Source organism: Manis pentadactyla, chromosome 6 (genome assembly GCF_030020395.1).
Source record: "Manis pentadactyla isolate mManPen7 chromosome 6, mManPen7.hap1, whole genome shotgun sequence".
Lineage (NCBI taxonomy): Eukaryota > Metazoa > Chordata > Mammalia > Pholidota > Manidae > Manis > Manis pentadactyla.
Genome location: NC_080024.1, coordinates 17,371,017 through 17,386,442, shown reverse-complemented (window position 1 = coordinate 17,386,442; position 15,426 = coordinate 17,371,017). Strand labels below are relative to the sequence as shown.

The window sequence follows — 15,426 nt, the reverse complement described above, 5'->3', positions numbered from 1 at the left end:
TATAGAAGAAAGGCTAGCTGCTTTACTGGCGGGCAGAGGAGAGGCGTCTGGGCGGAACCTAAGGAAGCAAGTGGGAGGGGCTGGGCGCTGGCCTCCGCAAAGAATTGGTAGGGGGCGGCGCCACCGGGAGGCGCACCTCCGCTTGCTGCGTCCGTAAGGGCGCCCCCTGCAGCGGGTCGGGAGTCAGAATCCTGCAAGACAGAAAGCCCCAGGTGGGAGGATCGCGGAGAGGCTTCGGGCCGAGACTGCCAGCCGCTTCCACCCCGCGTTCCCCTCCGGCCCCCACCTGGGAACGCTGAGCGGCGGCAGGGCGATGACGCGCGGCCGCGAGGTGAGCACCACCTCCCCGCGGCTCGCCTCCACGAGGATATTCTGGATCATGTTCTCCAGCAGCTCCTCCTGCAGGTTGGCAAAAGCTGGAAGCCTGCGGGGCGGGGGAGTGCAGGTGTCAGCGCCACCGCCGGCCGGGCTCCCGGGCTCCGCTGGCCTCCTCTGTGCTGTACCTGGTGCCGCGTGTACATGGATTCTCATTTAACCCTCCGCCCTCCCAACACTGTGAGGCATCCTTGTTCCAATTTCAGAGATGCTCAGACTGTTATTTAAAGAGACCAGGTTGTCAAACGCCATGCTGCTGATACAAGTGGTGGGATTCAAACCCAGGAAGTCGTAGTCCTCACTCCAGGGCCAGATTTGGGGAAAGGCATCAAAGCATGCGAGGGTGCAGAAGGGCCTGAAGAATCCCAACAACTACAGAAAGCGGCCACAGAGCCACCCTAGGGGAAGGTGGGCAAGAAGAGGTGGTACTTCTCTCCTGGCTCTAGAAACTCATTTATTTAAGAGACTTTGAAGACTATAGCCACCCTCCTGGGAGTGGTGTGCTAGTAAATGTTAACAGCCAGTCTTGGAGAAAAACTTCAAGCTCAGATAGCCATTCTGTAAATACTCCCCGATGCAGTAAGCTCCCAAGGTGTTGACAGTGAATGCTAAGCTGGGAAGCTTGCACCCCAGGAGAGGCTGGCCCCAGCATACCACTGCCTCCTGGGATCCTTTTGTACACAACCCCATCTGGGTCTGCTGCTCACCGGCTGATGGCCTCCTTCTCGTCCTGCTCTTGCTTCTCCTTTGCCGCGACCTTCAGCTGCTGCTGCCATTGCCACTTCAGGGACTCCCGGGATGTGGGCTGCAGCATGGGCGCAGTCCCCGCCCAGGCCACCTTCTCTCCCTCCTCCTCCAGCTCCTCCTTGCCTATGCCCTCTTCTTCCATCTCCTCCTCTTCCTCCTCTTCCTCCTCCAGCCCCTCCTCTTCCTCTTCACCATTCTCCTCCTCTTCCCCTGAATCCTTCTTCCCCAGCCTCCGTTTGTCCTCCTCCTGCTCCTTGTCTTTGCTGTCCTCTGAGCTGTTGGAGGACGGAGACATGGCTGGCACTAAGTGCAGGCTGTTGTTCTGGACCATGACCTTGGCTGACTGCTCATTCCAGAACTGGCAGAAGTAAGGCATCTGCTCCACCAGGCTTTGGTCCACAGCCTCATGGAAGATCTTGTCTTCCAGCAGGCCCCTGGGAGGCAAGGAGAAGGTTCTTGCCGAGAGGCCTTAAAGCCCCCTGTGGGGCTCTGGCTTCAGGGTTCCCCAAGGGGTGGTTCTTGCCTACTGTATCCATGAACAGGCACTAGATGAGGTGGGGAGCCCTTGGTCAGTTGCCCCTTCCATCCCTTCCTTAGAGGAAGACATCTCTAGGCCCCATGGGTTCTTAGAAATGAACATTATATGGTGGAGGTGGAGCCAGGAGGTCAGAGTTACATAGATGAGGGGCAGGAGCTCTGGGGATACAGACTGGCTCCAGACCTCACCTGCCAGGGCAGGGACAGGGCAGAACTTGGTATGCAGCCCTGAAGTTCCCCCCAGCCAGTTCCATTAGAGCTGCAGCACCCTGGAGGGCCTGGGGCATCAGCAGAAGTATCTTGTGAGGAAGTTGCTTTTCAGGAATGAGAGGGCTGGGACTTCAGGGTGTGTGGGTTGACCCAGAGTTGCAGAATGAGCTGGAGAGATGAGGGGGGTGATGGTCCAGGGGGTGGGCAGTCACCTGATGATGGCGGTGAGACAGTCAATCAGGAGCTGCTTCTCCTGCCTAGAGACAGGGGATTCTTCCTCAGCAGCCTCGGACTCCTCCTTGGGGTGCTTCCTCCTTGGCAGATCCCTGGGGCAGGCCAGGAGATTCTGAGTGGCCAGGCAGGCTGCTCAGGGGCTGGGGGCATGAGCAATGGTGGTTGCCATGCAGTTTTGGGGACATAGATGAGTTTGGGGCAGCCCCCTGTCTTAACCCAAATGTAATGCTACTGCATTTGGGGAGCTAGAGGTTGATTCTGAAAACCTTCAGAGTCGGTGCAGGGTCAGGTCTGGGCAGCCCCTCTGGAGTGGGGGAGGGGCAGAGAGCACAAGAAGGGGACCCCTCCCTCCCTCCCCCCATGAATGTTCACCGGTGCAAGAAGTGGTGGGAAAAGTCAGAGAAGTTGGCCAGGAAGTGGTCAGTGGCATGAGCACGGGCAGTGAGGCCCAAGCAGAGCATGCCCGGTGAGGGCGGCCGCGGGCATGGCCAGGATGGCTCCTCCTTCGAGATCTTAAGGTTCCAGCTGGCAGGCCGGTTGAGTGACTGCAGATTCTTGATGGGGGGCAGTGTCTTTGGGAAGGGGGAGGCATGGATGACAAGGATTTGGAGTCCATACTACCATCCCTAATAGGTGGTCCCTAACCCCCAATGGGGCCTTTTAGGCCACAAAGGGGTATTACCCCATCCACTGGCACTTCCGACCCTCCCTTCTAGAATGCTGGACCAGAGATGGGTGGTACCTCTGGAAGCAAGCAAGGACCCTTTCCAGTTATTCCAAGGAGATGGGCTTGGGGCTAATGACCTCACCTTGTACTTCCTCATAGGTTCACAGGCTGTACAATATGCCCTTCTCTGTGGAAGCAAAAAGACCACTACTTAGGATGCAAGAGGCCTAGAGGCCCCTCTTCCTATCCTTCCTGCTGACCCACAGAGGCCCTGAAGCCAATGCCAGGATCTGCTGTCCTCTTGGTCCTGCCCAACTCCCAGCCACACCCTCTTCCAGAAACTTCCCTAGTGAAGTGTCATCTGTAGACAAGGAAACTGAAAGAAAGAGGAGTTGCCACCAAACCTGGGCAGCTGCCCCAAGCTGCTCATCCTAATGCCCCCAGAGCTTTGTGCTTGGGTGTGATAAGGAAATAGCCTCCCTTTTAAGACTAACTGCAGAAATCCCTTCTCCCACACCCCTGAGACATGATTTGAATTCCTAATTGGGCCAGAGCTTCAGGGTGGAGCAGTGCCTCCCTGGGGGTTCAGTGACACAGAGGTGACAGAGGTGCAAGAATACCAGCTGGGGAGGCTGTGAAACTGGGGAACCAAGGTGGATGTTTCATTTCATGCTTATTATGGGTCCCCCCACAAATACTAATAGCCCATGTTTAGTGAATGCTAACTGGGTGTCAGGTACTGTTGTAGCCACTTTACATGTATTAACTCACTTAATCCTCACAACAATGCTATGAAGCAGATAATATTTTACTTGCACTTATAAAGATTTGAAAAACTTTTTTTTTTCAGAGCCAATTCTTTATTACTTCAATAAATCTAAACATACAACAGCTACACTTTTACAAGATTTGAAAAACTTTTATGTTTAAACTTAATGTGAAAATTTTCAAATGTATATAAAAGCGGAGAGAATGCTACAAAGAATCCTCAATTACCCACCACCCAGCTTCAACAATTAGCAGTTCATGGCTAATCTCATCTCATCTTTACCCTGCATCTGGATTATCTTGAAGCCAATCCCAGATGTCATATTGCCCCCATTTTACAGTTGAGGGAACTGAAAGGTTAAATAACTTGACCGAGATCACAGAGCTAGAAACCCTCCAAGCCAGGGCAGCTTGTTGGAGCCTCCACCTGAAACCACTACACACACTGTTTTCCATGCGAAGGTGAGCTCTGCCTGGTTTCCCTTGGGTCCCCAGGGCCCAGCATTTACTAGGCACACAGTAAATCCTGGCCACATGAAACAAAGATGGGCAGCCAGCCTTCTGTATGCAGGGAATCTCTTGGGGAGATGCTATGCTTAGTCTAATGAAAGAAATCTGAACTCTTAGGGCAGGCTGGCCAATGTTGCATGTGAGACCCCCTGGGACTACCACCCATGTCCTCTCCAGTAAGGCCAATCCGAAAGATCTTTGGTATTCAAGGCTCCCTCTGCCCTCCTCACCTTCACTTTCCTATCTGTGATGGTGAACTCCACTTCCTGCCGCACCTTCTCATCCTTCCACTTCTGCAGCTCCTTTTGGTGTTGCTCTAAGAGTTCCTGCCGGTACACCTGTGGCCCAGGACAAGGAGAGGGAAGACCAGGGTCTGGAGGCCTGTAACTTTTCCAGGGGCTGACCCTGCCTCTCTCTGGCCTGGGGATCTCAGGGCCCACTCCACACCCCAGGACTGGGAGATGTTCTCTATCCCAGCTTCTCTCTGGGGCTGGTCCTACCTTGCATATCAGCTCCATGCTGTAGAAGCTGGCATGCACTGAGGCCTTCAGGGTCACCACAAGTGGGATTGTCTCTTCAGGAGCCACCTTTCCTCTCATGGGACTCACGGACACCTGTTGATTTGGGGAAGGAGTCTCTTCACAGGGCTGGGGTGAGATGGGACTAGATGGGACGTCACCGGGTGGTGGGTCTGGAGCCCTGCTTGAGGGACATGGGCCTCTCACCTCCCCGAAGTCTAGAGGTCTCTGCTGCCAGTCGAAGACAACTGTCTCATTTTTGGAGATGTTGTTGAGGAACAGCAGGCGACTGCACTTGCTCTGCACAGGAATGTTCCCCAGGGAGATATGGGACTGGGACAGGAAGACGTTCTGATAAAGACAGAACAGCAGCTTTGGGGGGTGAAGAAATAATGACCATGGCAACCACTACCAGTCACTGAGCACTTTCTACAGGCCAGGTGCCAAGGGAGGCAATTCATGGGCCTTTGATCCTCACAGTGGCCCTACGAAACAGGTACCAGTATTGTCTCTGTTGTGCAGATGTGCTTCTAAGGCTTGGAGAACATAAATAATTTTTTCAAAGGTCTCTCACAGGCACAGCTGGGATAAACCCAGACAGCCTGTGATTTGGACCATTAAAATAAGCTTGGAAGGGCTGAGAAAACGAAATTCATTTAGAGAAGACAGAACGAAAACCAACATAATTTGAGTCTTTGAAGGATGGCTGTGAATTAATGGGTGATCATCTGTTGGCATCGTCACTGGGCACAGAACAGGAGCTGTGCCATAATGCTGTCTGGGAAGAATGAGGCCACATGGAAGGGGCACTTTTTCTCTGTCCAGACCCTGAGTACTTCCAGGGCTGGGACTTTGCCTGGCTCTTCTCTATGTCCCCAGCATCTCCACAGTGTTCGTCCTGCAGTAAGAGTCCAAAGAGGGTAGGAGTGGGAGGCTGGACAGGCAGAAGTGTGGGTGGATAGTGCCTGGCACGATGCATGGGAGGATGAATGGAGAAGTGGGTCGGTAGATGGATGGATGGTTGGAAGGGTGGTGGATGGATGAATGAACACATGGATGAGTAAATGGGCATGAGGGTCAGTGGGAAGATGGAAGGGTTGATACATGATGAATGGATCATACTTCTCAACAGTGAGAAGTATGTGAAGTAAAGATGGTGTTAATGACCCTGGATATCTTTTAGGAAAATCGATCTAGGTTTAGGGGAGGGGCTGTTCTGCATGAAAATAATACCTTAAAGCCCAAGAATGAGAGAGCTGCTGTTTACCCCCTTTCAATACCCCCATCCCAGTGCCCAGAAACGGAGGGATGGAGGGCTCTGCAGCAGGAGTGACTCGAGCAGGAACACCTGTGGGCACTAGGTGGCAGGGTAAGCCTCTCATGGAGCTGGTGCTGCCTCCTAATCAGGAGGGAGGCTGGTTCCAGGCTTCTCCTGGGTGTCCTTCCCTTCTCAGTACCATCTCATTCCCTTCCCAGCCTCCCCATCCCTCTGCACCAACTATCCTGGGCCCTCAGGCTCCTCCTAGGCCTCAGGCCTTCCCTCCCTGCTACCTGTCCAGGAATCATCAGCCTAGAGTGAATGGAGCTGTTGTCCCATGAGGAGATGTTGTGGAATGGGGCTGTGTCCCCCATGGCATGAGGATCATAGCCCAAGCCCTGGAAGCGGATGATGGCTGAGTTCCATCCCAGGATGCGTATGGGCACATCCGCCTGGCAAGTTAAGAGGGTGGGGACGGGGACTGGTCAGAGCAAGGCCAGAGGAGGTGGCCAACTCCAACCCACCCCATGTTAGCCCAGGCTACTGCTCACTGTGTAGGTCTTGGCCTCGATCGGTGAGAAGATCCACAAGACACGAGCAGTGGTGCCTGGCTGGATCTCCCCTTGGGGGTTGAGACAGCAGAAGATGGGGTGATCAAAATTTTTTTCCTGAACCTGTGACAGGATGTTGGTCTGGACCTCATATGTCACAGGCACCGAGCCTCCATTATACAGCTCATAAATCTGCAGGGGGCAGGAATAGGGAAATCTCCACACCAGCTCAGAGCTGCAGTGCAGAGAGCCCAGGATTCCATGTCCACTGTGGGAGGGCAGGTTGATCACGATGTCACCCTTATAGTCCCAGTGCTCCCCTAAATACTGCTGATTTCTTTATGGCTTGATCACCCAGGAAGTAGGTAGCTATATTTTCAGCCTGTGACATTTTAGGATAATCTGTAATCCTTATTTCATTTGTTCTCAACTTACCTTGTCAAGATATTAGGGGACACTAATGCCAGTGTCCATAGTGTGGGGATTTAGGGAAATGTCCGTGCATGCACCATCCAGACCCTTCATCGTTTTCTAGGCTCTCATTCTAACCACCTGTGATGTGAGGCAGCTGCTTTCCACATCTACCATTAGAGGCAATTCTGCTTAAAGGCAGGTAGGGGAGCAGAAGGAAGATAAGAGGTCCCCCAAGACTAACTTCAAGGTTTGAAATCACAGAACAGCCTGGAAGAAACCAGAGATCTGGTCCAGTTCTTCACTTCAGATATGAGAAAACAGAAGCTGGAGAGAACAGAATTCATCTGGATTTACACCCAGCCCCATCAGTCTCTCAGCCCCCACTCCGAAAATCTGATTTTATTTCTCTAGCCTGGACCACCCTCCAAGCTCCAGACTTGGTATCCAATTTCTACTTGACAACCCTTCTTAGTTGTCTCACAGGTACTCAAAGTTTGCCAAAAATCAAACTCTGCTCTAAGACCTATTTCTCGCCCAGTTTATCTCCTCTCAGAATATGGCACTACATATTCCCAGTAGTTCAAACTAGGAATCCAATACATCCTTAATCCCTCCCTTTCTCTTACTTCCCAGATCCAATCCTCAGCAAGTCTCAATGATTCTGCCTGCAAAACTGAAATTAAATCTGTTCACTTCTCTCCATTTCTACCACCCTCTTGCAGGTCCAAGCCACCATCTGTCAACATCTCATGAAAGAAAGGAAGCATGGCCACAGTTGTGGAGTTTGGCTGGAGCACAACTGGGTCTCTTGGCTCCAAATCTGAGGGCGTTTTCCACTGTCTATGTCCATAGTGGAGTAGTCTGGTCTCTCTGGAAAGGTGTCTGGGGATTCGTGAGTCTTTGCCTTCCTTTTTGAGGGTCTGGGCCTCTGCAGGCTTGGGAATGTGGCCTCTTGGAAGCCATGGGTGGAGGGTGGCGTAGGGAAGTGAGCAGAGATTAGGGCAAGAGACCCCCATCAGGTCCAGGAAGCCCATCCCCCTGTCTTTGGCTGAATGGCCAGAGGCCCCTGCCGGAAACACAAAAGCTTCTAAATGATTAAAAATTTCAGATCTGTGAAATGTTTGGGAAAATATGTCTCCCACTTGAAGTTTTCCAATGTACATTTTCGGAGCAAAGGAAGCTGATTCCCTCCAATTAATAAAGTCTAGAGCTTCATGAGGATTCACATTCTAATTTTTCATGCTCTAGAAAGATGCCCTTCTTGGAGCAGTGATTTCCAAACTGTGGCTAAAACCTATTAGTGATTAGGTCATAAAACCAATTTAGTGGATCATGTACAGCATTTAAAAAACAGATCAGCATAAAACAGAAAGAAGGACATCAGAGTGCTTTGCATGTAGTGGTGTCATGCATTGGTTTGCAATGCTTTTGTTCCAGTCCTTGTAGGTAGGCACTAATTATCCAAATACATTAGTGTGGCTCAAAATTAAAGAGGTTTCAAGAACCCTGTGCTAGAGGAAAGAATCCCATGCTTCTGCGTAGGAACAAGGCTTAGCAAAGGGCTTAGCTCCAGGCACTGGGAAGCTGAAGCTTCTTGTTTGGGGTCTTTTCCAGTTGCCCAATCATGGGGTTCATCCAGCAGCCCCACCTCTTAGAGTGAGGGCCACTGGAGGGAAGGTTCTTTGTCACCCTGTCAAGGATTGATGCAGATACACAGAGATCAGTGCTTAGGCCTCTTGGTGACCAGGACAGCATAGACCACTGACCTGCCTTGGGGGCAGTGTGTCGCCGATGGGGACAGGCATGAACTGGTGGCTAGTGGAGGTGAAGTGCACATACTTCTGCTCTAGTTTCACTGTCACACCTATGAAATTTAGCTGAAAATAAAGAAGCTCATGAGTAGCATCCTTCCCTGGGAGGAACTGAAGCACCCAGCAGAGATCACTGGACTCCCTCCCGGGGGGCATGACTCCCTGCTCCTCTCTCGGTTGTCCAGAACAGGACCAGTCCTGGGGCCTCACCAGGATCTCCCGGCCATGGGACACCTTGAAGAGCACGGGGAGGCGATCAGTGCCGATGAACAGGTGGCTGGAAGGGAGGAGACAAGTCCGGGAGAGTTATTGAGCCTTGGTGCAAATGGTCATGGCAAGCCTGTGGCTTTGAGGTGGCCAACCCTTGGGAGCTTGTGGAAATCCCTAAGTTGGGAAGGAGCAAGAGGGAAATCAAACATCCCCTGCAGCTGGCAGGGCGGGGTTCTCTCAGGGCGGTGGCCACTCAGGGTACCCTGAAAACACACAGCGTAAGACCAGGCTCCTCCGGGAGCCAGGGGGAAGGGGGTCTCCAGGACCGAAGTGCAGGGCGGGCAGTGGGGGAGCACCTGTATTTGAACTCCACCATCTGTTCTTGCCCAGGACTCAGGCTCCCAGCCTTGGGGCTGATGGAGAATATGCAGTTGTCCTGTATGCGCATTTGGTGCAGTTCAGTGCAGTCGAACTCTGCTGGCTCTGCCCACAGCTCCACGTCAATCTGCTGGTCATTTGGAAAGAGGAAGGTCCTGGGAGAGTGGTACAAAGCAAGAGGAGTGAAACCTCTCAGTCAGAACACAGAGGCAGGAGCTCTGAGCCCAGGTGGGATGGAAGGAGGCTTCCTCTTGTACCTCCCCCATTTCATGCCCCCATTTGGCAAGTTGTCCCATGCGAGGCCGAGCAATGTGGCTGTTGAAGATGCTCATTTCATAATGACCCCAAGACTGGGGAACAGAAGCAGGGCCCTGGTGACTAAACAGAAAACTGGGGATCCTGTTGTGGGTGCCAGGTGGTGGGGGGCCACTTGTACATTTTGGCCACCCTGAGCCAGCTACTAACCCTGGAGAGGTCTGTGTGACAGAGCTCTTAGGAAGGGCCTTTTGGGGCACCTAGGAATCCCAGCAGCACCAACCAGGGCCCCTGGGCAGATGCCAGCCAGACTGGCACTCTTGAATCTGAGGCCAGGACAGGCATAGAATTAACACCCTGAAATGCCTGTTGCGGTAGGAGAGTAGATACTGCACTCTAAGTGGCTGACAGAACAAGTGACAGAAGGAACCCAAGGTCCCAGTCTGGAAAGGAGGGCCCCTCACTCTCAGAGAGATGGCACAGAACTGGCCTCAAACTGGGCAGAGGGTTTGAACATAGAACAGCCCGAGGGGGAAGGAAAAACGGCACCGTTTGAAAGGGCTCAGCAAGAGGCAAGGCGCTCAAAACTCCCTCGAATCAATCTTACATATTTTTGGATTGGAAATGTGAAAAATTGTTACATCGAATGCTGGTAAGTTTAGAAAGAACAGATGCCCTTGAAAACAGATCGGGAGACAAGGAACTGCCACTACCTTTTGTTTAGGAATTTTGACAGCATCTTCTAGAATAAAAAAAACCCACATATGCCTTTTAACTAAGAAAGCCCACGTTGGGAAACTAACTTACAGGAATAAAGTGTGTGTGCACATGTGCACACACACACTTGGACATTTTTTATAACTTCCTTTGTAGTGGCAAAAAAAGAAAAAACCCAAAAAAACAAAAAACCCCAAAAGCACTCGTGGCAGCAAAGATCATCCAGTAGAGTGGTTTACTAACTTAAGGGTCATTTGTATGGAATATTATACAACTATTAAAAAGACGGAGTTAAATCTCTATGCACTGATGTGTATCCATCTGAAGGGGATGTTATTGGTATAGTGCTGAGTGAAAATATACTGCTGAGTGAAAATGTTACTGATGTAATGCTGAACAGAAAGTAAGATGAATAGTAGGTGCCATTACTGTAAAAAAAAAAAAAAAAGACAGGAAAACAGAATAACCCTGTAACTGTGTCCATGGGCTGAGAGAGGACACACACACCAAGCCCTCCTCACCCCTGCAGAGTGGACTAGGAGAGGGAGCTGGGAGTCAATGACCTGTCTTCCATCACCCTGTCCTTTGAATAAACTGCTTTTGTCATTTTATCCAAGGGATACGGATCTGCACCAAAACTAGAGATCTTGCTACTTCAGGGTTGGCTAGATAGTTGCAACACCTCCATTTGCCTCCCTTCCCTCCCCCAGTCTCCCTCAAATAATCTCATCCCCTCTTCCCTGCTGGTCCGCCAGTGTGGATGCCCGTCTGGGGACTGCAGCGGCCTCCCAACTGTCCCCCTGCCTCAAGCTGCTAATCCACTGCTCTGCCTGAATCCCCCACCCCAGACCAGAGCAACTTATCTTGAAAGTGAATCAGATCTTTGCCATCCATCCCAGCTCACCCATCCCGATGGCCTTAGGAAGAAGTCCAAACTCTCTGAGGGAGAAGGTTTCCAACTGTGTGCCTTGGCCCCTGCCAGCCTCCCAGCCACATCCAGGCACCTCCCTCCCTCCCTATCAATGTTCCACCTACACTGTGTCCTTTTCTCTTACCCTGTACATGTCAGGCCCTCTGTCTAGACGGCTCTTTGCAGCCTCTCTGCCTCCTTTCCTTAGACTGTCTAGTGGTAGCTTTCTCCAAGAAGCCTTTCTGACAGATGGCACCACCATATCCAAAACAGAATGAATGACATGGCCTTTCAGGGTTGCACACATCCTCCTGTACCCAAAGGCTGGGCTTCCCGAGACTGCCTGCAACTGGAGCACAGGGCCTGGGCACATCAGCACTTCTATTCTGAAGGGCGGGCCTAATGTTTAGCCAATGCCTTAATGAGTGCATGAGGGAAAAAATGATGTTAACTAGGAATCTCCCCTTAAATGCAAGACCTCACATGACCCTGGGCCAAGAGCAGAGGGACCAGAGAATGCCTGAAGAGAGCAGGCACGTCTGTGCTCCCTGTTCCTCCTGCTCCCCTCCCACTCAGTTCTCCTCCACCTGCCTGCTGCTGCCTGCAGGCCAAGTCCACACTCCCCATTTCCTACTGGTCTTGGCAGGAATAAAACCTTCAGTCTGTTCTCTATGAGCTCAACAAAGACTGGCTAGAATTTTCAAAAATAGCCTTCTAAGAAATTGAAAGGAAACAAAAACACAAAAAGCCTAGGAGAGTCAAGCGTTCCAAGGAAGGTTCCTTGTGCTTGGAATCCTGGAAGAAGCATGGACTGCCTTCCTGAACCTCAAATGATCTGATGGATGGGCCCAGCTCGGCAGGCACTCTGCCTGTTTCCTCCCGCCTTGGTTTCCAGCAACCTGGACTCTGTCCACAGAAAGTGTGAGCTGGCTTGCTCCGACACAAATACACATTCATGTGCAATCTGCCAAAATACCCTGAGCTTCCATGCCAGGATACAGACGAGTGCCACTTTTCCTGAGCCCTGGCTCCTGTCCACTCAGCCCAGTGACTGGAGGGTCCAGAGCTCAAGGCGGTTCCTGGGCCCTCCCCTCAGGCCGGCAGCTCTGCTGAACTTCCCCAGTCACCCAGAGCTGGGGGCCCTCAGTCCTGGCCCTTCTCGCACAGGAGCCACCTAATGAGCCAGTTTCCCCAGCTCCCTCCTGCACAGCGGGGGAGCGGGGGAGGCGGACAGTCCAGAGAGTAAGGGGTGGCCACTGCCTTCTGGCGATGCAGCGCCTACCCCAGCTTCACCCCCACTTACCCCAAGACCCTGCTCAGGCAGGAAGCTTCCTGAGATTAGATGCCCAGGTGTACATATTTCCACCTTTCTCCACCCACTGTTGCAGCCAGCCTGGGCCCCTGGCTCTCTCTCCCAACCCTGATCCAGATGGGGACACTTCTTTCTCACCTCTGCTTAGCCAAGCAAAGTTGGAAGCCATCAAAAGAAAGTTTACTAGGAAATCAAGGCACGTGGCAGAGGCAGGGAGGAAGAACGAGAAGAAGCCCTGGCATGGAAACAGGATGTTTACTGGGCAGGGGTTCAGGGCTCCAGGGGAGCAAAGCTGAGCACAGGAAGGGCCAAGCTTGGCAAGCTTGGGCCTCCAGGCCGGGGCCATGTGACTGAAGAAGTGTGGCCTGCTCTGGAGCCAGACTCCACTCTTTCTGGATACTGGTATTGGCCTTCCCTGCCAGAGACTCATCTCCATGTAGGTTCAGCCTCACTGCACTGGGGCTCTGTCAGGGGTGCACAGTTCCTGGCATGCAACAGATGCTCAATGGAGACTTCTCAGTCATTTTGCTGAGATGACCATGCCAGTCTCCTACTGGGGTGATTCCACACTTCAGAGCCTTTTGAACATCTCAGGCAGTGATAAATTCCACGTCCTGCTGAGCCATCCCAGTCCCACCCTGGCCTCCATACAGCATCAGTGGGGGCCCGATTTTCACAGACATCAGACAGCTAGGTTTACCGCCACCAAGAGAAAGAATCCAGCCCGTCTCCCAGGCCCACCAGCATACCAGTCCAGGGCGACCACTCCATTGTTCTTCAGGGCCAGGAGCACCACCGATGGTGGGGCCTCGATTGGCGCTGCCCCAAAATTGAAGTCAAGCTTCAGAGGGGTAAAGACAGGGGGGATCTGTCTGGTGCTGTGTGGAGCAGAGAAATGGGCTCAGAGACAGGGATGGGACAGGATGGGGCCCTCTCAGGGGTGGCTGGCTTGGCATTCACTTCCCTACAGGTGGGATGTGGAGAATCAGGGGCAGGGGCAAGCGCAGGCTAACATGTCAGACCTCAAGCCAATCCCTGATTTTTCCAGGCCCCTCCAGGGATGGCGAGAATTTGGGGGCAGATAGGGAGCCACTTCTTGGATAGGGCCTGGTTCTGGGGCTGTGAGCAAAGAGCTCCAAGAACATCCCAGAGAGGCCCTGCCACTCCCCCAGGTCCACCTCACCTGTGCCGGGTGGGCACCTCATAGGTGAGCTCGCAAGGGGTGGGGTCGCGCTCCAAGTAACTGTTGAGCATGTCCAGGGAGAAGAGGCGCCACAGGTGCTTCCGGGTGATGCCCTCGGCGCTGCCTGTGGGGTGGACATCCAGGATGGAGAGTAAGGGGTACACAGCTGTCAGGAAGACACGGCACAGCTCCTGTTTTTCCCCGACCTTGTTATCTGAGGGAAGGAATGTGGAAGAGAAAAGCGGGCTCACCTCGCAGGTTCCCTGGGGCGGGCATGCAGGCTGACAACCTGCCCCAGGACCATCCCGGGGCAGCAGGTGTCTCCGGGCTCTGGGACATCGCCAGCCCATCTGATACTTCCCACGCTCTGGGCACCATGTCAGAGCTTCACATCCACCCCCGCATTCAGTGTGCACCGAGATTTGTTTTCAAACTAATCTTGTTAACAGATTTTTTGAGATACAATTTATACACTATAAAATTAACCCATTTAATGCATACAAATCAGTGAGTTTTCATCTATTCACACAGTTGTGCAATCACCACTACCTAATTCTAGAGCACTTTCATCACCCCCAAAAAGAAACCAGGTGCCAAGTAGCTGTCACTCCCCATTCGTTCTTTGCCCCACTCCTGGCAATGACTGATCTGCTTTCTGTCTCTATAGATTTACCTATTCCGGATGTTTCACATAAATGGAGTCATACAATATGTGGCTTACTGTGAATGGCTTCTTTCACTTGGCTTAAGTTTTCAAGGTTCATCCCTGTGGTACCATGTATCAGTACTTCATTCCTTTTCCTTGCCTGTGCCCTGTTATTATCCCCACTTTATATATGTGGAAACTGAGGCATAGGGACATTCAACAACTTGCTAAGATTACATGGCTAGCAGGCATTGAGCCAGGGTCCAGTCCCAGGCAGTCTGGATTGAGTCCACACTCCTAGCCACTCTCCTGGGCTGCCCTGGATTCCTCCCCGGTGGCCCAGAGAAGGCTGGTAGCAACTCCATTTCATAGAGGAGGAAGTTGAGGCCCAGGGTGGCTGGGGATTTGTCTAAGATCACACAGTAAATCAGCACAGCTACAAACTCCTCACGATGAGTCCTCCGCAGTTCAGGTGCATACATACGGCCACCACACAGACAGATGTGGTTAATAAGAGGCATGCACAAGAGGTACCCAAAGGCACACCCTGGTATGCTCATACTCACTCTGTTAGTTTTGTCTGGACCCTCAGCATCCTCCCCCATCAAGTACCGCTCACACCCCACCCCGCTGCCCGCCGCTTCCCTCCCTGGTCCTGACTCTCCATGCCACACGTCCCAGGTACCTCTGTGGGAGAGGAGAGAGTAGCTGATGGTCCAGGAGTACTGGGACCGCTGGTTGGGACAGGCAGTCAGGCAGATGGTGTCCTGGGACCGTGGTGGCATGCTCCCCTCTGTGCGGTCCAACTGCAAAACTACTCAGGGATGACCCGGGTGAGGCCAAGGGCAGAGGAGGCCCTCAGTACAGGCCAGAGAGGCCCAGCCTCTCCTCCTGCTCCTTCCCAGACACTCTCCCATGGGCCAAGAGAGCCCTGGCTAGAGAGCAGGCCCTGAGCCAGTAAATGGGGTGAAGAGTCCCTCCTCCCAGAGGGGAACTGTCTGTGTCATTGGCACCTGCAAGCCCTTTGCTCCACCTAGCAGCTCTATGAGGTAGGTGCCAACAGTGTGATTTTACAGATGTTGTACAATCACCGTTTTAGATGAGGAAGCTGAGGTTCAGAGAGGACAGTTGCCCCGCCCAATGGCACACATCTGGAAAGCGGAAGCAGCAAGTGTGAAGCCTTGCTCTGCCTACCCTTGAACCATGGTCTGGTTA

General features: G+C 52.6%; 1 protein-coding gene across 1 annotated transcript in view; it reads right to left on the bottom strand.

Moving 5' to 3' along the window:
• Window positions 1-32: 32 nt before the first annotated feature.
• The window catches only part of CFAP65 (cilia and flagella associated protein 65), a 33,410-nt gene continuing 18,016 nt past the window's right edge, over window positions 33-15,426 (bottom strand). The window contains exons 18-34 of the mRNA XM_036915097.2: window positions 14,897-15,025; window positions 13,566-13,779; window positions 13,132-13,260; window positions 9,167-9,343; window positions 8,811-8,877; window positions 8,556-8,666; window positions 6,376-6,567; window positions 6,118-6,276; window positions 4,774-4,917; window positions 4,549-4,662; window positions 4,279-4,386; window positions 2,913-2,957; window positions 2,476-2,675; window positions 2,082-2,195; window positions 1,083-1,556; window positions 287-424; window positions 33-191 (exon numbers count right to left, since the gene is read on the bottom strand). Of these exons, the coding sequence (XP_036770992.2) occupies window positions 59-191; window positions 287-424; window positions 1,083-1,556; window positions 2,082-2,195; window positions 2,476-2,675; window positions 2,913-2,957; window positions 4,279-4,386; window positions 4,549-4,662; window positions 4,774-4,917; window positions 6,118-6,276; window positions 6,376-6,567; window positions 8,556-8,666; window positions 8,811-8,877; window positions 9,167-9,343; window positions 13,132-13,260; window positions 13,566-13,779; window positions 14,897-15,025 (2,648 nt within the window). The 3' untranslated portion in view covers window positions 33-58. The remainder of the gene's footprint in view (window positions 192-286; window positions 425-1,082; window positions 1,557-2,081; window positions 2,196-2,475; window positions 2,676-2,912; window positions 2,958-4,278; window positions 4,387-4,548; window positions 4,663-4,773; window positions 4,918-6,117; window positions 6,277-6,375; window positions 6,568-8,555; window positions 8,667-8,810; window positions 8,878-9,166; window positions 9,344-13,131; window positions 13,261-13,565; window positions 13,780-14,896; window positions 15,026-15,426) is intronic.